This window comes from Carassius gibelio, chromosome A7, assembly GCF_023724105.1.
Source record: "Carassius gibelio isolate Cgi1373 ecotype wild population from Czech Republic chromosome A7, carGib1.2-hapl.c, whole genome shotgun sequence".
Taxonomy (NCBI): domain Eukaryota; kingdom Metazoa; phylum Chordata; class Actinopteri; order Cypriniformes; family Cyprinidae; genus Carassius; species Carassius gibelio.
In genome coordinates, this window is record NC_068377.1 from 27980188 (window position 1) to 28007242 (window position 27055).

Genomic DNA, 27055 nt, shown 5'->3' on the forward strand with positions numbered 1-27055 from the left:
GACCTCTGTGCGCCACATATCAGTTTACATCCAACATTCATTTTTTAACATGAAATACATTTTTGAAGAGGACAGCCCTGCACACAAAACTGGGTTAAACTGCAACCTTGAGCGTAATGGCATAATGTCCCAGTACGCTCCTGTGCCTGTGTACCATGTACAAGTGACTGGACTGATTGCGTGTGAAGTGTCTCATGTTCAAGCTCTCAAACCGTAGCGCACAGCACTCCTGCAAACCAAGAAAGACGCAATAAAAAGCTCCATCTGCGACTTCATTTACATGCTTCATTCCCAGGCTTTATTGTGCTTACTGGAAAGAAAATAAACCAGTGTGTCGTGAAATAAACTGTGGTTTCACATTCACAGTAGATAGAAAAAGAACAACTCTCTTTTGCTTTTTTATTTATTTTTTACTAGCAAAGCGTTTATTTTTATGTGCAAAAATCTACATAAAAGATAAAGAAAGCAGAGCTGTGCAATTATTTTCTTTTTGCAAATTATGCTACAATCTGCTGTTATATCATTATGAACGTACAGAGTACAGTAGAGCGATTAAAGAAAAACATGCTCACTAAGTACAATTATAAACACATAAGTCAATCATACATTACCCAGGCATTTCATTGTGTACACATTCAATACATTTTGGTAAAACAAGGAGTACAATTATATATGTATATATATAAAATGGATAAGCTAAATTTGATGTTAATGTCACATTTTGTAGAATGACAATTCAGTTAATAAATAAAAAAAAACACTAAATTATAATTTATTCTGAGCACTCAAATCAGACCCAAATAGCAGTAAAAATTACCTTGCGAGTTTTATAAGACTTATTATTAGAGAGCTGAATACGAAAAGTGAAACAAAAGAATAAATGAGTGAGGTAAGCACAACAGAGTCTGCTTTCACAGTTCATTTAGCTATAATTAAAAGCTATAATTATTGCGGGATGAGTGATGAACAGCTAAAAGGTTTGAGAGCTTGTGCTTGAAATTAAGTTTAGTTTATGAGCCCACTTATACAGCAGACCCCATTCCACATAACTTTGAGCATTAGGTTATTGTTACAGAGAGGTTAAAAGAGCATTTTGATGTTAGTGTTGGTTTTTGCCTATTCAAAGACCCGCCAGTAAAAAGCACACTATCCCAGATGAACATGGTAGCTGCTCCCTTAAGGATCCATATCCCAAGCTTTAAAATTAAACACTCATACTAAGTCATTAGAACATTTTGAAACTACAATAAGAGTGTAATGAGAATCAGTAGGATATCAACTTTCCTTATTAATCCTCTAAACACATTAGTCCATGTCTTTCATTGTCAAATAGCATAACTCCCATCTGTTCTTATTAAGGAACCTATCAATGTGGCCAAACAACGTAATAAAATCTCTCACATCTGCTTCTGCAACACATCCAACCAACCCATTCACCTACGCCAGACACTACTTCAGTAAAATGCTGATCATGTTAACACCAAATCTTACAGTTCTCCATCAAAACGTAAAAAATTCTCTCTGGAGGATAGTGTGTCATTGTGCTCTAACGTACTGATCTCAGGTCTGCAGACACAGGTCTGGATGTGGAGGAGGAGGAGGAGGAGGCACGAGATGAGGAGGCCTGCCGCTCGCCCTGGCTGAGTGTTCTCTTGCGCTCCCGCACGAGAGCCTTTTGGTGACGCTTCATCCTCTCCAGCTGCTCTTCGGCGCTCATGCGGCCACGCTGCTGCACAGGCTCCCCAGAATACAGCCGCTCCAAGGCACTCTTTGGTCTCTCCTAAGAGACACCAGTGGATGTGTTAATAATGCTGAAACAAACAGCACCAAAGAACAGTGTGCAACAATTTGCAATAGGGAGGAGGAGAAGGAGAAGGAGAAGAGACTGAACCATCCTGTCAATGCCTATACTATATTCTTATTGTTCATGTGCAGTTTTTGCATGTTGTATTAAAATGTACTCTATTTCCATTTCCATTTCCATTTATTCATTTAACAGACGCTTTTATCCAAAGCGACTTACAGATGAAGACAGTGGAGGCAATCAAAAACAACAAAAAGAGCAATGATATATAAGTGCTATAACAAGTCTCAGTTAGGTTAACACAGTACACGCAGCATGGGATTTTAACTAATATAATAAATAAAAAGAAAACATAGAATTAAAAAAAAGAATAGAGAAAGCTAGTTAGAGGTCTTTACACACACACACACACACACACACACACACACACACACACACATACATATACAATTGCATAATAAATGAAAATAAAATAGAATACAAAAAGATTAGAAAGGTAGTTAGATTTTTTTAAGAATAGAATTATAATAGTGAGTGTTAAAGTTAGAGGGTATTTATTGTTTTAATTTAGTTCTGATTTAAATTTTTCTTTTTTTGTGATTTTCTTTTTGTCAAATAAATGCTGTTCTTTTGAAAAAATATATCACAGTTTTCTCCAAAAATAGTAAGCAGCACAACTGTATTCAACATTGATAATAAAAAAATATATATTTCTTAAGCAACAAATCAGCATTAGAAAACATCAGAATGATTTCTGAAGATCATGTGACACTGAAGACTGGAGTAATGAGGCTGAAATTTCAACTTTGCCGACAGAGGAATAAATTATATTTAAATAGAAAACTGTTACTTTAAATAGGAATAATTCTTCAGAATTCTAATATTTAAAAAATATAAATATAATAAATAAATGCAGTCTTGGTGAGCATAAGAGACTGTCAAAAGCATAAAACAAATCTTAGTGACACCAAAAGTTTGAATGTTGTGTACATTTAATCATAATATATGACGTATATTTTTATAGCTAGATATATTTGTAACTAATTTAATTGTTTTTGAATGAAGTGTGTTGGTATTAATGTGTGTAATACAGTCGGTTTGGAACGAGAGAGGCAGAGGGAAAATAAGAGGAGAAAAAACAAACAAAGTATCAGGAACAGAGGAGTTCATTTTGAAGCTCTGCTGTGCTCCGTTCTGTTAACATTTTCTGTGTGAATTCATCAGGGTGACAGACACACACGGTGTTCACAGTCTGCATGGCAACACTACCGCAGTAATTCATTCGCAAAATACAGTCTGGCCCAAGCCCACACTGGCTGCTTTTATTTCATTTGCTCAGCGGTTTGTGCTGCTGCTGCATCTAATCAACCTGCTGCACATCAGCTCTGCCAAAGCAAACTGTGACAGACCCTTTATGTCCCCCTGCCTCTCAATAGACACTTTCAGGACTTGTGTGGCTTCCTACCTTCAAGCTTGTGGTGGTGAGTCCTCTTCTGAGGGTGACAAATGAAGAAATGTTTGATGACTGGTTCAGTCTTGAAGATGAGCCTGTCAAACCTGACAGATGTCGAACTGGATTAGACAAATCTTTTATTAAATTCTTATATTCACATTCACACTTGTGACACTTGCTTAATTCAGCTACCGTATGGGCTCTTTTGGCCATTTGGACTCTCTTAAAGCACACATTTGACTTGTTTTAATGTCTACAAACAGTTTCCAGCAGAATACAGACTACCGTTCATACTTTTGGGATCTGTAAGTTTTGTTTTGTTTTTTTTCAATGTTTTTGAAAGAAGTCTCTTACTGTATGTTCACCAAGGCTGCATTTACTTGATCAAAAATAAAGAAAAAAAATCCCTCAAGGGAGTTATCAGCAGCCATTAGTTTAGTCTTAAGTGTCACATGATTCAGAAATCGTTCTAATAGGCTAATTTAGGGCTTAAAACATATTTCTGATTATTAATGTTGAAAATAGTTGCACTGCTCAATTTCTTTGTGGTAACCAAGATGCATATTTTTTCAAAATTCTTCAATGAAATTAAAGTCAAAAATACATTTTACTGAATTGATTTAATTTTACTTCACTTTACCTTCAATCAATTTAATGCATCCTTACTGAATAAGTATTAATTTACATAAAAAAGTATTAATACATAAAAAAAAATCATACTGACCCCAAAAATTTGTTTTTTCTAAAAGTCATGAATGTTTTCACCACAGCATCATTTCCATTTCAAATGATGTACAGTTTTGCGTTAAACAGCATTCTGTGATAAAAATGATGGTGGTGGAAATTATATTTTTTACCATTTTTGACTCCTTATACAGCCAAAACGCATAAAATTAAATATTTCCACACTTGCAGAATTTGTCCGAATTTCTGCTCCAATTACGAATGATGGAAATTGGGAAGTCCCAACACAAGCTACAAGGTAAATATACAAAATAATTAGCCATTTACTAGCGGACTGTTTTCACATCATCAGCAAACTGCACTGTGGTTTACATGAACCAAACCTTGCATCCCTCTTTTTAATCCAATGTTGTACGCTAGTGAGGACCCGAGTCTGTGAATCTGAGACTGTGACTGTCATGTACAGGTCTGTATTTATATACCTCTGTTTGGTAGAGTTTGGTAGCCACTATCACGGCTCAAGCCCCCAATTTGTCCACCAACTGCCAATAGTTCAGGCTCACTCAGGAACGCTCGTATCTCAACCTGGAGACCCAGGAAAATAGAGTTCAGAACTATATTGACATTTTACTATATACACCGATGAAAACTGTTTGTATCGAAGTACCACTGAGTGGCACAAACCTTATGATCTCCATTAGAGTACTGCCCAAACTCACGATCACGCTTCCGCTCATCAGACTGTCGTTTAAGACCCCGGACTGATGTGTGGCGGATGACCGAGGTTTCTTTGGGGAAAGGGGGCACTGCCGGGGGGTGTTCATCTGGACTGTAGAGGTTAGGGAGAGGGGGTCTGGGTGGAGCATCCTCTTCAGGCTGCATTGTGCAAACATTACATTTCCATAAAAACATACAAATTAACTGAAGGAGTATTTTGGTTGCTTTTTTCACTCACCCATTTTGGCTTGTGGGCTGAATGTGAGAGCTGCAAGGGCTGCTGGGTAGACTGCACTGGGCTGAGATGGGGGCTGGGTTGAGCAGCTTTCAGTTCGCCCATGGATGGGCTTGCAGTGAGAGAAGGCACTGCGGACAATGATGCTGAAGGCACAAGTTTTCTCTCTGGGTCAGGCAATTATTCCAACCGTTGACATCATGAGAAAAAAAAAAAACCACGCATGATTATCAGTTGCATGTGGATGCAGTTCGCAGAGTTGCATGTGGAGTTGTTTGACCTCAGTACCTCGGTCTGTGTTCCAGTGCATGGGGGTGATGGCAGGCAGGGGCCCGCTCTCACCTGGATTCCGAAAAGAGTCAATGGTCACTTTGTAGTTGGTTTTGCTGGAGCTTAGGCCTGCAAGCACATCCTCGATCCGCCACAGCTCCTTCCGCAGCTGACATTTCTCCTGCTGCACAGTCGCACAGAATTGAATCATTTTTACTCCTTTTGAATACAATTAAACAGAGATAACTGAATAAAAAATTAAACATAAGAAACTGGAACAGGAAGGTACAGAATACAAGTATGAATACTTCAGTATTTAAGTAAATGTAATTTATTTAGCAAAAAGTTATACAATTATGCAATTACTTAAAACTCAGTATATTATTAGATACGCAAAAATGCACCTAAATTAAGTTAAAGTGTAAAAATTCATATCATGTATAACATTATAATCAATATATAAAAATCAGAATATATTAGTGTAACATTATGCTTGGGGATATATTTTTCTTTATTTCATTACATTCATGTGAACAGAATACTAAAAATAAGTGTCTGTCTTTCAGTATTTAAGATCATGTAATATAATATAATATAATATAACATAGAACAACAATTTCTTCAACAGAAACTAAAAGCTGAAAATGAGAGTAGAACAGAAGTACCTTCACACCACTGCGATCACTCTTAAAAAAATATGACCACCCTAAGGCTTGTCTTTGATTCTCTAAGAGGCAAATTTAGAGCTCAAAGGGGCACCGAAGAAAGGATAGGATTTTCTCTTATTTGTATTTTCAGAACAAGCCATAATTTATTGACTGTGTCTGTGTGTGCTCTCACACAAACACTTGAGAAATCAATAATCTTAGACACTCTTTGCCTTGTTCTTACGGCTCTATCACGCTGATCAAAAACTGACATTAGATCTTCACTCCGGCTCTGAGAGCTCCATATCTCTTTCATCACTTTGTTCTTTTTCTATCAATTACCGGACTGAGAGGTTGCATGCTGAATAGAAAAAGAGGCTGACGCGATTTAACATCTTCTGATACACTCTGCTGCTCAAACAGTATTGATACTTTAGTTTGGAAGCATGCATTAAAGAGATAAAAGCTGAAATATAATTTTGAGCTTGAATAAAGAAAGACTTCTGTCCTCATTTTTTGACTTTTTTCCCCCTGCTTCTGACCTGAGAGAGAGCAATGTGGGTCATCTGGTCTTGAAGGGCTGAACGCAGTCTGTCCACATCTCTCTCTAATTGGCTGTACTCTGCCCAAGCGTTCTCCATCTCCTGTTTAACACAGAACAAGCCTCAATACTAGTGCAACAAGCTGATATTAGTATTGCATTGATACTCATTTCTAGCCTTATGTGATTTTAGTATTTTATAGATGTTCTTGAACCTTCTGCGAGTGTATTAACCCAGGTATGTGTCCTCACCGTGGACACTTGTGAGATGTCCGCCCTGATGTGGACCACGTCCTCCCGTAACAGCTTCTGTTGATAGGCGATCTTCTCTGCATGGGCGGGCTGATCGTGGTACTGCTCCATCTGCTGATGGGAAACATCCAGAACTGACTCAAGCTTGTCCTAGATATGGGTGAGAAATACAAGATGACGCAGATGAAGAAGTTAGAAAGAAAAAGAACTAGCACTAGGGACCAAGAAATTCTATTCAAGTCAATAATGTATTTATTGTGGTGGAATGGATCTGACTGCATTAGGTTACAACAGGCATTTAAAAGGGTTAGATAAAGTAGAAATAGATCTTCAAGCTAACAACTGCACATTAGCACTGTTCACTGTGAGTGCCATTTTCAAGTGTCTGACATGACAAACACAAAAACAAAGCACCTTATCTTCTTTGAGTGTGCGTATCCTGGCCTCCAGTTCTTGTAGGATCTTGTCTTGCTCGCATAACCTACTAAGCTTTACCTGAAGAGACAATCACAAGCAGCAATAAAACATGGTCACCAGTCATGACTGAATTGAATCCATTAAAGCATACAAACATATCAAACAGAGTGTCGACGGAATACATTCTTCCACTATTCCATATTCAGCATTTCCCACTATTGAAGATATTCATTAGCATAAACTTCATGCACCCAAGACAATTCTGGTGTCATTGTTTGCAGAAACAAACCACATTTTCTCAGTGAAAAAAGGCTTAGGGAACGTGTGCTCATGCAGGAGAAACATAAGCGGTCTTGTTTACGGTCTTCTTCACACTGCCTGTTTATTCTGTGCTCTGTTTATCATTCCCTCCAATTAATTATTAAGCTGTTATTTACAGTTATTATTATTTCACAGCCACATATCATTGTTTTAACAACATTAAATATTCATCATGCAGATAAATCCACCAACAAAATTTGTATAAATTGTTCAACTGAAACAACGTTAATGATGAAAAGCCAGGACTTCCAGAATATTTACTTCCAATCAAACGAAAAACTGTGAGAGCATCGAAATACAAAAAAAATCAGACTGAAAAATTCACAAGCCCAAAGTATAAAATTCCCATTGCATGTATTTTTCTCTTTAAATTGAGCATTGAATATAAAAAGCCCTCGTCAATAATTTTCAAATTTCTTCTTGACACAGAGAGAGCCTGCTTCTCCCCACAGCGTGTACCACTGCCTCACTCCGATGCCTGTGTTTACTTGCACAAATTCAGGCTTGACTAAGAGCTTTCTGTGCAGAGCAAACAGGGACAAGGGTCAGAAATTGGGCTTTAATAAATAGAGAATAGAACTTACATCTATGTCACTTTCAGCTATTTTAACAGGCCGAGGTGGTCGATCTTTAAGCGAGTCACGTCCAGTTACCTGTTGACAAAATGCAAAAGCTCATGCACTTTCAAAGACATTAGCATCAACATCAAGACTAAGAAGCTGTAAGGTTCAAGCAACCTATTGACAAAGGGTTGTTGAAATCATGTAAACAAACTGTGCTTTGGCAAGCTAAAAGAACAAGAATATCTTGAGATGAACAAAACAACAACAAAATAAACCATTACTGTTTTTTGGAAGCTCTGCGATGTGTTTACGTACAAACAGCAACTGGGGTATTTGGTTGATAGCCACAATGATCCACCCAAAGCGCTGCTCTTGATTTGGCAAGGTTGTAATACTTTTCATCAGTGGTGAACTTGACATGAACCATGTGGGAGTGAAGCATACGACAAGCTGCAACGCACCGAAAGACTATCATTTAATGATAAACAGGGGGTTAGCTAAAGGATACTGTAGAAGTAAGAGCAGCTGTCTGTAAACGCTCACTCATTCACAGAAAACCTCACACACTAGGATAATTCCTTGATGCTTCATGTCTTCATGGATGTCTAAATGTCTCCTTACCAAACAAATTAGCACAGCCTTTACATAACGTTCACATTTACAATGTGATTGCTATAACAATCCCTCATCAGAGCAATAAATGCCGCTCCATTGATATTTAAAAAAAATAAAAAGGTTTGTGAAAAAAGTGGAAAAACTCTATATAACTATACACTGTAAAAAACAGGAAAAACTGGAAAAACTTGAGAATCAGATTCTAGCATTCATGTGACTTTCAAATGTCATAATCTTCTCTTGGGAACCATCACTAGTCACTACATCCATGCAGTAGCCACAAAGACTTTTATTTCAAATTGCAGTATAAAATCTGATTTCTAGCAGGAAAAGCTTCAAATCAAACAATGCTCTACATGAATAATGACGGCTGTACATGTATTTAATCATCGATTTCCAAAATTGACTCTACACATCCTTCAGGGTTAGAGAGCAGAGCAGCTGTTGTGGAGAATAAGGAGAGGGGGGAAATCAGGAAGGTTTCTGCCTTGAGTAGAGAGGGAGACGATGAGAGGAGGAGGAAGGTGAAGGTGAAGGCAGATCCACTAGAGCATACCTTTAGGTCTAGATACTCCAGGTCCTTCTTCAGCTGGATGTAAGTGTCATCTGCCTTTGAACAGTAAATGGAGAAAGAGGTCACGGGACATGACTGAGAGTACAGCATGCAAGACTGAGACTGATTTTCATGTGCACTGTTAATCCAAATGCTGGTACAGTATTACACACTGTGCAAGTGCATGTAAAGAGATTGACAAGTCATTAATTACTCTGAGTTACAATAATTAACATAATGGTTATGAAAAAATATAAATAAATACACTACTGTTCAAATGTTGTGGTCATTTTTTTTTTTTTTTTTTTACTTTAGAAATGAATACTTTTATTTAGGACAGATTAGGGATGGGCGATATATCGCATGCGATTATCAGGCGCATTTCATCAGTAAAGCCGGTTCCCTGATTAGCGGTAAATCGCCATCACCTGTGGCGCACATCACACAGATAGAGTGCTGAACTGATCACAGCTAATGTCTATTCTATCAAATGTTTACACTAATTCTTGGTTACTTTTCTGACTTTTCATATCCAAAATTGCATAAAAATAAATCAACCATTGAAGTTTTCAATACGTTTTCTGTTCATGAAAACATTCAATCATGTGACTGCAGGCAAGTCAACAAGCAACATGCTGTTAACTGAGGAGCAATCTGACAATCCAAAATACAAGAGATGAAGAAACTACAAAAAAAGTACAAAGAAAAGCTAAATGTAGAAGAAAATACCTTCAAAAACACAAAACAGGCTGTTACGTCACATTGTGCAGCCCCAAGCCTTAAGATATTCTACTACAGACTCCATGCTAACGGACAGCTAACACTAAACCAACGCAATCATAACTAAAACCAACAGCGTAGGATATGGGAGTTAGGGAAAAGAGGGCATGATGTGCTCAGGATGGGTTAAGGGGAGAATGTGACCCTCTAACCTGCAAACTGGGGCCTGAGAGGCCGTTGTGCTGGTTCTGCAGGTGTGTGAATGTGTCGCAGTGCATGCTGGCCATCTTGGCCCGGTGTCTCCTGAGCTGGATGAGCAGCAGGGTCAACTCCTCCGGCTGCAGGACAGCGGGGAGACGGGAGAGAAAGCACTTCAGGAGGTGACCACCAGGGCAGTGCCAAGATGAAGGTGAAATTTGGCCAACAGAAGTGGACTAAGGCGAACTGTAACTGCCAGTCTTTAAAAACATAGCTCACTGTGTCAAAACTAGAAAGCAAAAACCTCCTCGTGGCCAAAATGTCATCTGCCAAGCAGATCTCCAATGTTTTCTGGGTAGCTCATCTGAAAAAGACTGCTCTCAATGGAAGTCTTACCGTTTTTCCATGCAGACTTGGTGCACTGACTGTGTGCGTGATGTACCCCATTGTTGGCATGGATCTCCTCTCTATTTGTGAGGTCTGTGAAGACACAAAAATACTAAGAATGGTGGCACTTACAATGAAAATGAAGACAATCGCAGTTCTATCATTCTCAAATGCACTCCTTTAGTAAATAGATACTGTACAGTCAGGTAAAAGCCATTTTCAAAGTTTAGCACAAAACTAGGGTTCAGCAGAGCACATTTTACCCATGCATCTGTTTATTTTAGCTAAAAAAAAATGTGCGCTTGATTTCAAATGTGCCACAGGGCTTTGACAGTTTGACAGTTTTGCTTAACATACAAAATTCTTCATCTAGGCCCATCATAGCACCTCAAAAGAACAGAAACAACAAGAGATTTAATTAACTACACATAAATTATCCTCAACATGCTTTTTTAAAATAACATTTATTTGCTATCAGCAGAGAAGCACTGTAGACTGTTTCCAATGGGAATCCCACGGTACTGCATTTTTGCTGTATAATAGGTTTTTTATTTAAATACAAGATCAGAAGAAAGAGACCACTGCTGAGGAGGTTTATTGGGCGCTTTGCTTAGCCTTTGGCGAATCTTACCAGATAAACACATTCTAGATATCCTCCACAGAGATCTACGACAGCTATGAAAACACACTCTATGAAACACACAAACTGTACAGCTCTATGAAACACATTCAAGTCTTTAGGATGCATAAACATCTGCAACTGGTTATTCAACATCACAAATCAGACACAGTGTGTCCTTCTGTGTGATATATATAGTTTATCCAAATCTTCTTTTAGAAAACATCATTTTTATTATTCTTTTCTAATTTTATACATGCAGTACTTATGACTTTATATTATTTGAGAGACTGCAATTTCTCCAACATCAAAATGTTTTAATTACAAATACTAGTTAAAAAAAAAAGTAACTTGAAAGCAAAAAGTGACTGGAATGCAAAAAAAAAAAAAATGTTCACAAACTTCCTAAAATAGATACTTTCCCTATTAATAATATTTAATGTATACATTTTTTGTACAGTACATGACTGTTTAAGAGTTTGTGATTGGTAAGATTTTGTATATTTTTGAAAGAACTCTCTTAAAGTTACCAAGGCTGGATTTATTTAATTAAAACACAGTAAAAACAACAACATTATGAGATATTATTAAAACTTAAAATAACTCATTTATAATTTAAGATATATTTTAAAATGTAATTTATTTTTGTGATGACAAAGCTGAATTTTCAGCAGCCATTACTCCAGTCTTCAGTGTCACATGATGGTCCAGAAATATTTATTATTATTATAATCCATTCTGAAAACAGTTCTGTGTAATATTTAAATATATTTCATATGTATGACAAACAGAAAATTCAAAAGAACTTAATCGTTTCTCTTTAATCACTCTTCAATCATGCTATTCATCATGCTAAAAAGGCTATTAAAATGCAATTAATTTGATAGCAATGAATGCTATTAAAATGCAATTAATTATTCAATTGTCGAGTTATGCTGATAATATAACATGCAACAACAATAATGAAAACGTTTTCACTAATATCTCAGATTTTTAGATTCTGCTGTATATTCTTTGTGGTATCGCTGCACACTGATTGAAGGTCTGTTTTTTTTCTATCTGGTTTTTGACAGCTTCTGTGAATCTTTCTGCTGGAGGCATGTAATTAGTGAGTTCACACGAGTCGTGCCGTATGCAGAGCAGAAATGGTAGTGACAGTATGTTAACTTGTAAGAGTCTTCTGTGACTGCTGCGTGTGAATGTGGCGCTGGGAGCGGCGCTCTCATGTGGGGGGGTGTAGCTGGCAGATGCTACTATTTGTCACAAAAGCATTTTCAGCAACACACATAAACAAAAACGCTCTCTTTTAACACACCCTCTGCACCTGGCAGTCAAGCCCTGAGTGACGACTGTGTGAATCCTGTCACAAAGCCCAAATCAAAGCTTGAGTAAAGGGAAACGCGGTTTTCCCATAACCCTTAACGCTTTCGGTGGTCAACACTTCTGTGGTCTGAACAAAGAGAAGGACTCGCCACAAGTGATTTAAAATTGTGAGATTATGTGAACTCCTCCACGTTCCCTACCTTTGAGATCTGGGAACATATTCCTCTGGGAGAACCCAAACTGGGAGTGTCCACGCTGGTGAAGTCATCCAGTGGGCATACGGTCACCCTGTCGGCGGGCGTGTGGGGCCTGCGTGGGGACAAGGACTTGGAGTGGTGGCTGGGTGGGGGTATGTCACATGGTGATGGAGGCACAGATATGGATCGTGGCATTTCCAGAGTAACTCTGAAGGCAGACGTGTCCATGTAGTCAGGCCCGGTGTAGATTGGTGCAGTGGGGCTTCCATGGCGGAACTGTTGGCGCTGCTGCCACTCATAAAGCTGCCACACCATGCCTTCTTTAGTGGCCAACCGCTCATCAGACGACATACGAAAGTGACTAAGACGGTCGTGGGCGTACTTATAGTCACTAGGCAGGTTACGGGACACTGGTGGGGAACTGCCTCCGGTGTGGTGGCGAGTGGTCTTTGGCAACGACTGGTACGTCTCCATCATGACGGACTTAGGCTGGAGAGGTGGTGTCCGTCTGGGAAGTGTGTACTCAGCAGTGGGATGGCTGTTATTTGTAAAAAAATATTTTATTGTTAATATTCTGTCCTTCTCACTGTCAGCTAGCATTCATATGCTATACAAAGTATTTAAATTAATAAAAAAAACATTCACTTTTTTCTTTTAAAATGTTTTTGTTTCTGACCTGAGCTGCAAATAAATTATTACTATTAATATTATTAATCACCAACAACAATCATAACTAATATATTAACTATTAAGCAAATGACAACAACAAAAATATTAATAATAATAGTAATAATAATAATTATTATTATACTAATAAACTAATAAAAGGAAATAATATAGATATATTGGCCTCACTTTATATTAAGAGGCCTTAAATATTATGTACGTACATCAAGTGCAATGTAGTTATTGTGTTCATATTGTATTGCAAAACACTTTTACTGCTTTTAAGGTGGGATACGGGTAAGGTCAGGGAAAGGTTTGGTGGTATGGGTAGGTTTAAGGGTGTGTTGAGGTGTAAGGGAAGAGTCAACAGTGTAATTATAAATGTAATTACAGAAATTAATTACAGATGTATTTACATGCAGGTATTTTGAAAATATACAATGTACAATTTAAAAACATGTACCATATGTACACAATAAGTGCATTGTACCAAACAATTAATTAAAATTTAAGTAAAGTTTGACCGTTATATTATTAATATATCTTATTATTAATTTAATTATCATTAATAAATGATAATTATATTAAAAATATCAATTAAGGTGATAAATAAACGTAAAGGTAAGTCATTGTTTTACAATGGTGTTTTTCTGCAATGTAGAAACACCAAATGCTGATATGCCTCATAGGCTTTTATTGCAAGTGCAATAGTGCGAATGTGATGACTAGATGGATTTTACAAAAATAAGAGGTGTTAAAAAAAACTGCAATAACCAGAATGCTGTTGCTAGAACACAAAACAGTCCCTTTAATATTTAGTGCGTTTACATCATAACCACTAGTGGGAGCTCCTTCATAAAAAGTAAGAACTGAATCCTACAGATGGCTTGAGTTCCCAATGTGACATCATTTAATTTGAGTATTACCCATAACCCTGTATGGTTTCCTAACATTAATCCCCCCATCACAGCACATATAAAGCTGTCTAAACACACAAAACTGACCTTTTTGAGGGGTCTTCTTTCTGCACCTTCACCCAGTGCTCGACCTGAGCCTGCGCAGTTTTCCTTTGCACCTTTTTCTCCGTGTTTGGACAGGGGACGAGACCCCTCTTATACACCACGATCCCGTTCTCATCAGGAGGTATGCCTGAGGAGGGCAGCCCATTCCTGTGAGTGGGCACCGTAGAAGGTGGGCGAGAATGGGCACCTGATTGGGAAATCCCTGCCATCTCCATCTCTCCGGAGGAGATTTTAACAGGATCCTCCGACGCTTCCTTGCTGTACACATAGCACTCCTCCCCATCTCGGAGGCCTTCAGCCTGGGAGGAGATTTTAACGCTGCTTCTGAAATGGTTGGTCTGAGGGACTGCTTGCTGCTCAGGTTTGGATCTTCTTTCAGCTTCTCTGTGGAAGAAAAAAATGAACAGCTAATATTTTACCTTTAAAATTAGCTATAACTTAAGACTTATTTCCAATGATGTAGCAGTATTAGGAGCAAACAGGACAGAAATGAGTTCAGACTTTAGCATAAATTATAACTAAATCTACAACTGATAACTGACCATCTAGAATCTATCCTAATTGAAACATGACTTTTCAAATACGTATGACATCATCATCATGTGCAATACTGTGAATCTATCCCTAGATGGCACTGTTATATAACATTCAAAATCTCCCTCTCATGAACTAAGGGCCTACAGTGGAATGTCAAAATAGGTTTAGCAGCACTAACATTGACATTTAACCCCTCACCTTGATCAGACAGGCGGTTTGGCGTCAGACTGGCAAGTATAGCAATACTTCCCACACTCCACATATTTGTGGAAAAGCATTTGCCTACAAAATCTAGACTACACTAGCCCTACCAACCATTAATGACATATATAACCACCTTCATGGTTATTAACCACCTACTCTCCTTTTTATGTATACTATAAAAGCCCAGCTATAAGGAAAGCCCTAGGGACAGACCCTCACTGCACTCATGGGGGCAGCACACGAACATCACGCCCCATTTCGAGTGCTGTGTTCTGGGCTGGTGGCCCACAGTCAGCTGGCTGCAGCGTGCCGCAGTGATACTCCTCCCCAGAGCTGCGGTGTCAAAATGTACTCAACTATGGCACTGTGCCTCTGCACCAGCACCACAGCAGCAGATGAGAACACACCACACAGCTTCTGCTGGGATCTGGAGATCAGATATTAGCTTAAAGGAATAGTTCACCCAAAATGGAACATTTCCTGAAAATGTGCATATACCCTCAGGGCTATCCCAAATGTAGATGAATTTGTCTGGATAAGATAATTAAGCTTTTGATTACTTACCCACCATGAAAACATCACAATATTCCACAAAATAAAGTACCATTTAGAAGCAAAAACACAGTCCAAAGCAGATCTAAATCATAATGTGATAGGACAACAGGGGATGGCCTGGAGGAAGTGTTATCATGGGTTATTATTGTCTTGCCATATTTTGGCCAGAAGCAACATTTTAAAGCTAAAATGCCGCAATTATAAATTATACATTTTAAATATTTACTTCATAAGACATTATTATTTGATAGACTAGAGTCATTTGGAATACTTTTGGATTATTGTGATATTATAATCAGCCGTTTGGAATTAATTCTAGTTAAATTAATACTAGCACCCATTCCCTGCAGAGGATCCATCGCTGAGCAAGTGATATATTGATACATTTCTACAAATCCATTCTGATGAAGAAACAAATTCTTGGATGGCTTGAGGGTAAGTACATTTTTGGTTGAGCTATTCCTTTAAATAACTAGACCACAAAATATAGCTACAGTTTATTAATGCCATCAGCATTCCTATTCCTATCTTAAAAATGATCCAAACATTTTTGGGGACAGCAAACGGTCCCCAAAATGAATTTTAGCTACTTCAAATACACAAACAAGTCAGCATAAAGAGCAAAGCTAAGCTTTTTTAGACCCCAAAATACTGCAAACCAGGCAATTTTTTAATCGATTCGTGATGTTCAGATGCTCTTTAGGTCCGTTATAAGATTAATACCTTTGCGCTTAGTGAATTTGCAGGTCACAGCTGCGCCAAACTTAAACTTTGGTACATAGCACATTTTTTTTTTTACATGTGCTTGTGTTGCTGGCCTCCCGAGTTGAATACAAATGAAAGGAGTTCAAAATCAAGAATGACTGATGATAGATGACAGTTTAAATGACATTAATGAGGGTTAAATAAAGGAAATTAAAGAGCCAGGAGAAATCAGTGGAGAACATAATTAATACTATACTGTGTCACTTTATAAAGCTATAAAGTGATATTATTATATTATTAAGCCAGTTCTAAAACAAAACATGAAACGGCTTTCATGATACATTTGACTTTTTTTAACGTGACAATTTTTTAAGAAAAAATACGTAAGGGAACTTGTAAGGACATTCTTGTAAGGGGATCTGTAAGGATAAAACCCATAGGGATTTGACTGGACCATGAAGGAGAGAAAAATATTACACACTAATATTGTTGGCTAATATTATTTTTCTCCAACAATGCAGTCTTGGCTATGTCAGCAGAAAGATAAGTTGTTTCAGAGGTCAAGTGTTTTTTTATGAATCCAGCTAAAATTGGACGGAATTATTATTATTTTATTTTTTTTTATCCATTGGTGTGTCTTATTTATTTATATTTTTGTATCTTGATTTATTGTTTATTTCTTTTAATGTTCTTTTAATGCATTTGCTGTCCTTTCTTCTGACAAATAAAGTCACAGTTTGAAAATAAATGACAAATCAAGTAAGGGTTATCCTTTTGTATTTAATGGAATATACTGCCCAGGTGTCTGAGAAGATACTGATCTTGTTTCTAGACGCCAGCCCTAAGAAAAGCTTTGCAGCAGCAGGAGGTGACTGACCTCTTCACAACATGGCTCTGCATCAGTGCAGCCTGGTTCATGGCCCGGATCCAGCCATTCATGTCCTCTTGTGTGTCTGCACTGAAGAAGTAGGTCCTCATGCCACAGTGCTCGGCCTGCGAGCCAATCAGAGAATTCTTATTGTAAATGTAGGAGCGCATTCCCGTGTGGCAGGCCTGAGGGAGAGACAGAGAGACAGAGGGGACCATCAGCTCTGACCATGCATAGAGGTTGCACGTGCATGTAAGGCACTGGGACCAGCGGGCCCCTGTACTGCTGTGACAGCATCACTGAAGCAAGTTTACAGTTATGCTGATCTGGTCTGTTTATTTTGGTGATCAGAGCTCAGGAAATAGCCTGTAAGAGGATTACTAACCAATGATAACTACATTATCATTGTAACAAATATCATCATGCACTTCAGTCAAATTATCTGCACTAGTGATCTGTACTATGCAAGCATTTAACACTTTTGTTGAAAAATAATTAATTAATAATTGTTGTACTGCAGACTATGCTTCAGAATATGAAAGCCCATTATGCCTCAGAGTATGTAAAAGTTACTAACTGTGAGAATGTTTAAAATTGACTCTGTGAGACAGAAAGTTGCATTTGTTGAGATATACACTCCCAAAACAAATGATGTAAGATTTTTTAATGCTTTTAAAAAGTCTCCTACTCACCAAGGCTGCATTTATTTAAAAAATGCAGTAAGACAGCAATTGAAATATCTTAATGTAATAATTTAAAACATTTTAAAATAACATTTATATTTTAATATATGTATTTTTTTTTCAGGATTCTTGATCAATAGAAAGTTCTAAAGAACAGCATTTAATTAAAATATACATTTATATTTTTAAATAAATTTATAAATTTAAAAACGTTTTTTTTTAAGTAATAAATATAAAATATGAATTTTGATCAATTTAATGCATCCTTGCTGAATAAAAGTATTAATTTCTTTCATTAAAAAATGTGGGAAATAAAAGTCATATTTGTAAGATATATATCACAGTTCTAAGCAATAAAGTTGTAGTTGGAAGAAATAAAATTTCGAGACATAACATCTGTTACCTTCTTATTTTAGTCTGAGGTACAAACAGTCTTTCATTGAATAAAAATCATCCTTGTCAGAAAATCGGCATTGAAGAGCTGAACTCCAACCTTCAGTACACAGCAAACAAATGATCAATCAATCAAATCTGAGCCGTTCCTGCAGAGATGAGATGACTGAAAATCTTTTCTACTTACTTCACCTATTCCACAAATATTATATAAATTCCTTCAGCAGAAAGTTTACACAAAAGTATCTTTATACTTGCCCTCGCCCTCTTCATCTGGTTATCAAGTGTACAATAAGTGTTCAAATAAGTTTTGGGTCAATTGTACACACCAAACATAAAAAAAAACACACACATTAAAGATGCACACAAATACTTACACACATAAACAAAGCTGTTAATTCTCTTACTGTTTAAGGCCAGGATTAACAGCCCCCAGCTAAACTAGCTCCATGCACCTTCTGTTCACTAAATCTGCTACTGCCAAAATGCAACTGTTGGTCTAATCTCTCTGATGGGGGAACAGCCACCACTCGCACATCGAAACGCGAGTCCAGCTCAGCGCTTTTGCCAGGCACACCCAGACCCATTCAAACAGACAGCAGACAGTTCTTTCCACCCCTACAACACACACACACACACAGAGCTTACATCTGGTAACATGGACTCAATCAGTAGAAAGTCAATACATCGGCCTCTTAATTCACAATTCGACAGCTGCATCTCTGCTCACAGCACGTTTCCCTCCTTTCTAGGAGTCTATTATCCCGCCTGTCACACACTAATGGCTAAAGCAGCCCTTCCAATATCCGATATCTTCTCATGAAGTCTTCATATTATCCTACTGTTTTCTCATTGACTTGCAGTTCTTCTAGGGCTGTCAGAGAGACACAGTTATTCCATTACAAACAAAATGCTTTTAATTGAAAGTAATAAAATCTCTTACTCGTATACACACATCTACACATTCAAATGTGAATAAGCAAAACACATTTTACAATAGAAGAAAGCAAAAAGAAAGATCTACCAGTATCTTGTAACCATTAATAAAATTTAATCATGACAAACAATGAGAAATGGAAGACAAAACCTGGGCAGTGATTTCAGCGCCTGTTATATCAAGTATCAGCTACTGAAGGAAAGCATTGTCTGCAGATTTATATTCTTGTCAAATTCCTGTCTTTAAGAAGTTAATGACCTCAGATTACCCATCTAGTCCTGGGCTTTCATTCAGGGTTATCCCTCTAAGTGGGATACGCAGTGATTAATCAGAGGAATTTGCTCGATCACTCAACCTTTTCAGAGGTTTTATTTCCTACTTAACATTCATGGACAGCATCTGTGGCACAAAAAACAAAAAAAACAAAACAATTTCAAACGGTTGTGAAAAATGACCAAAAACACAACTGTAGTTAACTGTTATGGAGACGGGGTGCCAAAACATTTGAAAAATACAACTATTGCAAAAGAACAGCCATTTAAATAATTGTTATTGTGTTTGCATTTAACCCCTTTGTCCAATACAAAAATATGTTTTTGTTAGAAGAACAAACAAAAGGGACTTATAAAAGTTGTGGTATTCAAAAACATGCCAAAAATGTTGTCCATAGATTATGAATTGTAAATAACCTGGAATATATTCCTCAGATATAAATTATATTTAAATTAAACATTCAGGATGATGCATACATACATATGTTTATCTTTTGGCCTTAATGTCTGTGTGAAATTCACATCTGGTTAAAAACATACATAAAAATACAGAATAACAATTCAGATGTGTTATACATGAAAAGGTTTTTTTTTTTTTTTTTTTTTTTTTGAAATAAATACTTTTATTCAGCAAGGATGCATTAAATAGATCAAATGTGACAGTGAATGTTTTAAATGTTACAGTCTTACAAAAGACTTCCATTTCAAACAAATGCTGTTCTTATCTCAGTTTCCATAAAAATATTAAGCAGCATAATAAGAAATGCTTCTTGAAAAACAAATCAGCATATTAGAATGATTTCTGAAGGAGTAATAGCTGCTGAGAATTCAGCTTTGTCATCACAACAATAAATTACATTTTTAAATATTTTAAAACGTCATTTTACATTGTAATATTTCACAATATTTTGGTTTTTAAAACACTGAATAAATCTTACCGACCCCAAACCTTTAAATGGTAGTGTATAAACAGAAATTGTAAATATAATCACATACATTTACCATCAGACCCACTTCATATTATAGTTACAGTACTGAGAATTGACTGAATTGCATATGAGAGTGTAGAAATGTGAATGATGACCAACACTGGAAATACTGATGCAAGTGATAAGGTGAGAAGAGAGCAGTGCCAGTCTTTACTATGAGATTCACACATTCATAAGGATATATCACCATCTCCAATATTCAAATCTGGAAGATATGAAGAAATAGGAAGATAGGATTGTTGAGCTGGCATTGCCTGTTCCAGAGGAAGCAGAATGAGTCGCATGCATGCTAAAACACATCAATGCACACGGACTATGTGCATTTTTCATCTTCCATGGAAAATGCCATGCACTGGATGGTGATGGAGTGGAGATCTGCTGATAGTAATGAATGGAAATTAAAATACCTATTCATGCAAGAGACTGACTCAGGAGACGGCCATTCCACCAGATGCACCCGGTTCAGCTCCCATAATGCACCAGGTCACAAAAGGAAGCAATAGGCCAATAGGAATGAGAGAATAAGAGTGAGTTGTGCAAAAACAGAGCGAGGTGGATCACGGCCTATGTGAAAAATCTTAACCAAAACTAGATTATGTGTTGAAATGTCCCTGGTTGTGAAACATTAGCCTGATAAACATAGTGAGTGGAAATGCAATTAGCATTAGAGGCAGCAAATCTAAGCAGAACTACAACACTCCAGAGAACGGGACAAGATTATTAATAAACATCATAAAATTTAACTGCTGTAGATGAATAAATGAATCAGTTGAAACAAAAAATCTTCTTCTATTTTTAAACCCAAACACATGTCATATCACTTCCTACATGAAATTAAGACCTTTCATGACTTCCTGCCAACTCCTCAGATGGTGACAACAACCAGACAGTTGATTCTCTAAAAGCAACACATTATTAAGAATGATTCATTTGTATTCAGGCTGCGCTGTTTCTGATACACTGAAAAACTGCTCATACTCATAAAATTGCTGTCACCTTTTCTCGTGGCTCTGTGAATTTTCGTATGCAAAATCCAACCATTCAAATTTTGTGTGAGGCCAACGTTTTCAGAACGGGTTTAAGTTGGTCACTTGAATTTGCCGTTTTGACCAACAGATCGTTATTAAATAAAGAAATTAACCTTCCGGCAGAGAGTGCTAAAGATATCTTAATATTACAGAAAATAAACAAACATGCAAGACTCTTCTTCACATGTACAGTATGCAGACAAACTATTTAATTGCTGCCTAACATAAGCCTGTTAGAGTAGAAAACATTAGACAAACAGTAGACTGAATATTGAATGTTCAAATAACTGCAGGCTAGTTTCACTGATAGAGATCTCTTAACTAACAACCTACTAATTATCACCCAGAGCGCCAATGAGTGAACAAGGCCTCGCACCTTGCTCTGGTACATTACATACTGTAGGGCAAGTAAGAGGGAGGATATTAGGAAAAGAGTAGATGTATAATTAATCTGCCTGCTGGCACAATAGTCAAACAAATTCCAGCACTGGGGAATACAGGCAGGGTAATGGAGTTTGTATGATGCACCGTGTACCCATGAGGAAGGATGGTGGAGCCAAGGAGCAGAGGAAATGAATGAGCTGCAGTGATGGGATCAAACATTCCTGGAGTATTGTTCTTTAGAAGAGGCTCTGCTTCAGGAGGAGACCAAGATAGATAAAGCAAAAAAAAAAAAAAAAGCAAAGACTGATACAAAGCTAGAGGTTAGTTATCAGTGAAAAACTGCAGTTTTTTCCACCTCAGTGGTACAAAGGTTTAAACCAGATTTATTTTTCCAGAGCAGTAGGTATAATATACATGATTCTAAGCCTTCTGGGATATTCTGCTCTTAAACATTATTTCACTGTCCGCTGGAGCGCAGTAAACAGTGGGAGGAAGTGTGTGAGGCTCAATGGAAGCTTGCCATCAATAGGCCTCACTCAGAGAAGGGTTTAGATAATGATGTTCCCATGTCTGCTCTGTGAAAGAGAACAGGACTGTGGAAGCTCAGTGTGAATTCCTGTGAGCTAACAGCAGCTTCGGTGATGACAGCAGAGAAGGGCTCTTCCAAATTTAAAGAATAAATCTGTTATAATTAGTGGTGGGCATAGATACATTTTTTTTTAATCTAGAATAATCTCACTGTAATCTTGGAATTAATCTAGATTTATCTAGATTAAAATGGCTCATTTGAATTCTGCCGAAGGCATTCAGAATATGTGTGCTACTACCCAAATAAAATGATGACTAAAAGTTCAAGTCTAAACGTTAAGTCTTTGAGAGCGGGTTTCTCATGACAGGTGGTGCATTAGACCAGGGGCTCATCTCCTGTTTCCAAAATGCATCCTAAAGTGCTTGAAAAAGCTGTAAACGAATTCCACATTCCACAGCGTGCAAACAAACTTACGCTTGTTTCACACATAATCCGTCGGCAGTGTGTATGCGTTGCATATTTTCTTCGAACCCATGTTAACGGATTCCAGCGTTCACGCGGTTGCGGTCCGTCAATGAGTTTCAAGAGCGTTGCATCTGCAGCAGTGCAGCGATCATTCACGTACTGAGTAGCGGACTGCAAACGTGTCCTGTGTGAAAGCACAATGAGTATGAGTCCGTGCTGCTTCTGCACCACATACGAAACACACAAAGACTGCATACGCACTGCAGACGGAGTATGTGTGAAACAGGCGTGCGTCTTGTCGAGGTTTCCATTGGGAAGCTTCTTTAAAAAAAAAAAATTCCCTGAAGCAAACCTGGTGGCATTTTAGCTGCATCCATGTTTGTGCGTCACATTTGATGTGGTAATTCCACAGTAGGAATGCACAAACGCTAAAATATCAAGGTGAAAGTCATCTTAGCTCACCCAGTATAGACCCAGCTCTCAACCCAACTTTGAAAATAGATTAAGGGCGATATTTTATTATCGCCCGACAAGAGTCTCCCGTTAACGCAGCACGTTAACACCGATAACGGCCCACCACTAGTTATAATAGAAAAAAAATAAAATTCCTTTCCATAACAAGAAAAATTATCTGTCTGAGGGTTTACTAGGTAACTACCTAGAGGAAAATGATTAGTTAAAACAAGCAGAGTTTTAGTTGAGTCCCTTATGAATTTGTGAGCGCCCTGAACAGAGAAAGCTTACTTAGTGATCTGTCAGAAGAGGGCAGAGAGAGGAGCCAAACGACTGCCACATTAATCAGTCATCCCTGACTGCTGCCCACACAACACCACTGATAATATGACACTGACTTCTTGAAGGAGTAGCCAATGAACACACAGGAACAGAGTAGCATTAGAGACCCAGATTTCCATGACGCTCTTACCTTGAAGGCGTACTTGCGGCTAATGTGGTCCTCGGGTCCCACGGGGGAAATGACATAGCTGGGCAGAGGAATGCTGCCCAGAACCGTCTCCTCTCGACTATCTGTGAGCAAGGAACAGATGCTCGTTGAAAATGTTTGAAAATTGTTAGATTGCATTTGAGTAATGCTTTATTAGCAATACACTTAAAGACACAGATGACAGAAAATAAGTGACACTCCACTCTACCCACCAAAAATATTAAAGATAAAAACAGTATTACTTAGTGTAAATGGTGTTAAAATCATACAGTGTAATTATTCAGTATGATATGTGCAAGCAATAGGGATAAAAATAGGAAATGAAAAACCTGATGAATTAAATTAAATTGTAGGTACTCTCATAATAATTTATTAGAGAAATGGAGTGTTTTACTTATGAAATGTGATTACTGTGCAATAAAATTAGAGATTGTTTTAGATAATTGCAGCTAATTATTAGCTGAGTTTGATAACTCACCTTTATAGTAAAACAGGCAGTAATCAGACAACACAAACCATTTCCTCTTCCACAGTCTCATGCCTGAGCTGTCCTGATGGTGAAAGAACAGTAATATTTCAGCCCACCAAACATGTTCAGATATTAGCTTTTAAATTAAAAATAACAGTCAGTTTATAATCTATCGTTACCAACCAATGTACATATTATTACCATTTAATTGGAGGCCCCTCGGTTCAGATTGAATATTTATTTAATGTTATATTGAATAACATGCTCAGTTAATCAGTTTATTGCCTGTGGATCTTAGTTCATCACTATTGTAACATCTGAACATCATTCAGTAAAGAAAAAAATCTGATTCTGTGATCACTCGCATCAAGGTTTCACTTTTGAGGGCCACACCTGCTTGTAGAGCCATCCTCTCACCACCACTGGGACATTAGGGTTCCTTTTGATGGAATGGTCACGCTTGCCAAAGCAATGCACCTTCCCACTAGGTTTCAAACTCTGTGGTATTGAAAAGAAAATAGAAAACCACTTGATTTTTATTAAAAAACAAAAAACAAATGTGAGACAATGACTGATGCCCACCAGGAGCCTGGTTCATTCCCAGTAAAGTGTGTGTGTGTGTGTGTGAGCGCAGAGATGAGGACCTCTGGGATCTTGATCGATCTGTTTGTGAAAGCTCATGTGATGCTGACACAGTCCTGTCATTGACAGGCCAGCACCAGACTCTTTACCACACAGTGACAGAGTAAATGTGTGTCAGGCCAGGCCATTGAAACTTAAATGTGTCAAAATCACTCTCTTATAGAAAGAAACATCTACATCTCTGCATTCCCATTACCATGTATGCATGCAAAATGAGGTATGCTAAACAATATGCATGTTATCTAAAAATATGTATGTTTTAAAAATTGTATAGAATTAGAAATTATATAAATTAAATTGTACACATAAATTAAAGTAAATTCATTTTAGCAGATGCTTTTATCCAAAACTTACAGTGCATTCAGGCTAACATTTTTTACCTAACGTGTTCCATGGGAATCAAACCCACAACCTTGCGCTGCTAACACAATGCTCTACCACTTAAGCAACAGGAACACTTACACATATGTAGATCACACACACGCATGCACGCACACACACACACACACACACACACACACACACACACACACACACACACACACAAACACACATTTATATTTTTTATTTTTCATTCAAATTATTTGTGATTATTCATAATATATCATTATTAATTATATATTTTACATTTATTAAAATGCAGCTTGAAAGGTGACCACATGTCAGGTCTTTGACCTCTAGTATAGAACATGTTCTGTAACACCTGGAAAAACCATATAGGGCAGTGCATATTAATGCACCAGACCAAGACAGAGCATTAGGGGTTCTCCTGCTACACCTAAAGTGTAATTGTGCCACACACGCTTAAGAGTTAATTAGCAGGAAGTAGCGAGAGGCATTCTGTAAATTTCTCAATCCTCTGCAGATGTTCTATGCAGTATTACCTCATGACCTCTCCACAACTCAGCCAAATCGCAGAGAAGAAGAGAAGTCCTGCTTCTCTGGTGCTAAAAAAATCAGTAATTGCAGTAAAATCTGCTTTGGTCATTTATTAAAATTGGAGGAAGATAGCAAACATATATGAGGCCAATTTACTCTCTCCCATTACCTGTAAAAACATAATCAGTTTTCAATATGATTTAATATGAAATAAACACACACATTAGCAATGGTGAGGTTCTCTAGATAAATAGCCAGCTTGGCACTTTCAGGCTCCAGAAGTGCATTGCGTAAATGTTCGCCTTTATTGAGAATCAGCACCACGACAGACCACATTAAACCAGTCTCAGATCAGCACTGAACGAGGCTGGGCTTCTCACCCTGGATGCTGAGGTGGTGTCCACAGGGGATGAGGAGACGGCTACAGAGGACTCGCTGACCATGCTGGGAGGCCTCAGCTCTGGTGGCGGCTTGGACATGCGTAAATTTGCCCTGCAAGAGTCAGAAATAAAAGACTTGATCTTGATCTTGTCTTCCAGGTAGAAGGTGGGGTTACTAATACATGGTGAAATCAAGAGTGACACAGATGTATTTTTGTAATTTAATAACCAACAAAGTAAAGCAGAGTCTGGGGACAAGTTCCCCGGAGAGGAAGAGACTTAGAAGCACTCAAATAACACATTGATAAACCCATTTCCTGAGGGCAAAAAAAAAAAAAAAAGAAAGAGACCAGGACAGGAGTAGTCAGCAGACAATGTCAGCACTCAGCATACGCAACTCTAGTTATTAGTCTCAGGTGACCTGAATATGGTAACAGTGACAACACAGCTATCTATCTATACTATAGATATATAGAACTATAATCTATCTATCTATCTATCTATCTATCTATCTATCTATCTATCTATCTATCTATCTATCTATCTATCTATCTATCTATCTATCTATCTATCTATCTACCAAATCTAAGTAACAACAATATCTACCTATACAGTACCTATCTATATACTTACCTACAATATATATATACATACCTATCTTTATCTACTTACCAAGCTATATCCACCTACTGTATACCTAGCTAACTACCTATCTATATTTACCTATACCTATCTACATACGTACTAGGGATGAGTGAGGGTAGTCGACTAGTCGACAAAACATAACAGCCGCTGCTAGTCGACATTGGAAATGCTAGTCAACTAGTCAAAATATAGTCATTTTAATATTACTTTCTAAAAAATACCTTGCATGCATGCGAGACTTCCGATTCATTTTGATTTTGGCCTCCAACGATAATGAAAATACAGTAATCGAGATTAAACGATTATTGCACCCCATTCCGCCCCCTTTTCCAGAGCTGCACTTT

General features: G+C 37.6%; 1 protein-coding gene across 3 annotated transcripts in view; it reads right to left on the minus strand.

Annotated features, from left to right (window-relative positions):
* LOC128017040 (pleckstrin homology domain-containing family A member 7) overlaps positions 1-27055 on the minus strand; it is an 84330-nt gene that overhangs the window by 5349 nt on the left and 51926 nt on the right. The window contains exons 5-24 of one of the 3 annotated variants that reach the window (XM_052602097.1): positions 26067-26178; positions 24559-24663; positions 24175-24247; positions 23679-23779; positions 17083-17258; positions 14187-14588; positions 12520-13054; positions 10387-10470; positions 10005-10130; positions 9076-9129; positions 7926-7994; positions 7018-7098; positions 6604-6753; positions 6353-6454; positions 5182-5347; positions 4897-5060; positions 4626-4817; positions 4424-4526; positions 3270-3361; positions 1556-1780 (exon numbers count right to left, since the gene is read on the minus strand). In XM_052602097.1, coding sequence (XP_052458057.1) covers positions 1556-1780; positions 3270-3361; positions 4424-4526; positions 4626-4817; positions 4897-5060; positions 5182-5347; positions 6353-6454; positions 6604-6753; positions 7018-7098; positions 7926-7994; positions 9076-9129; positions 10005-10130; positions 10387-10470; positions 12520-13054; positions 14187-14588; positions 17083-17258; positions 23679-23779; positions 24175-24247; positions 24559-24663; positions 26067-26178 — 3112 coding nt within the window. Of the gene's footprint in view, positions 1-1555; positions 1781-3269; positions 3377-4423; positions 4527-4625; positions 4818-4896; positions 5061-5181; positions 5348-6352; positions 6455-6603; positions 6754-7017; positions 7099-7925; positions 7995-9075; positions 9130-10004; positions 10131-10386; positions 10471-12519; positions 13055-14186; positions 14589-17082; positions 17259-23678; positions 23780-24174; positions 24248-24558; positions 24664-26066; positions 26179-27055 lie in introns of all 3 variants that reach the window. The other 2 variants (XM_052602096.1, XM_052602098.1) reach the window with 2 other exon arrangements.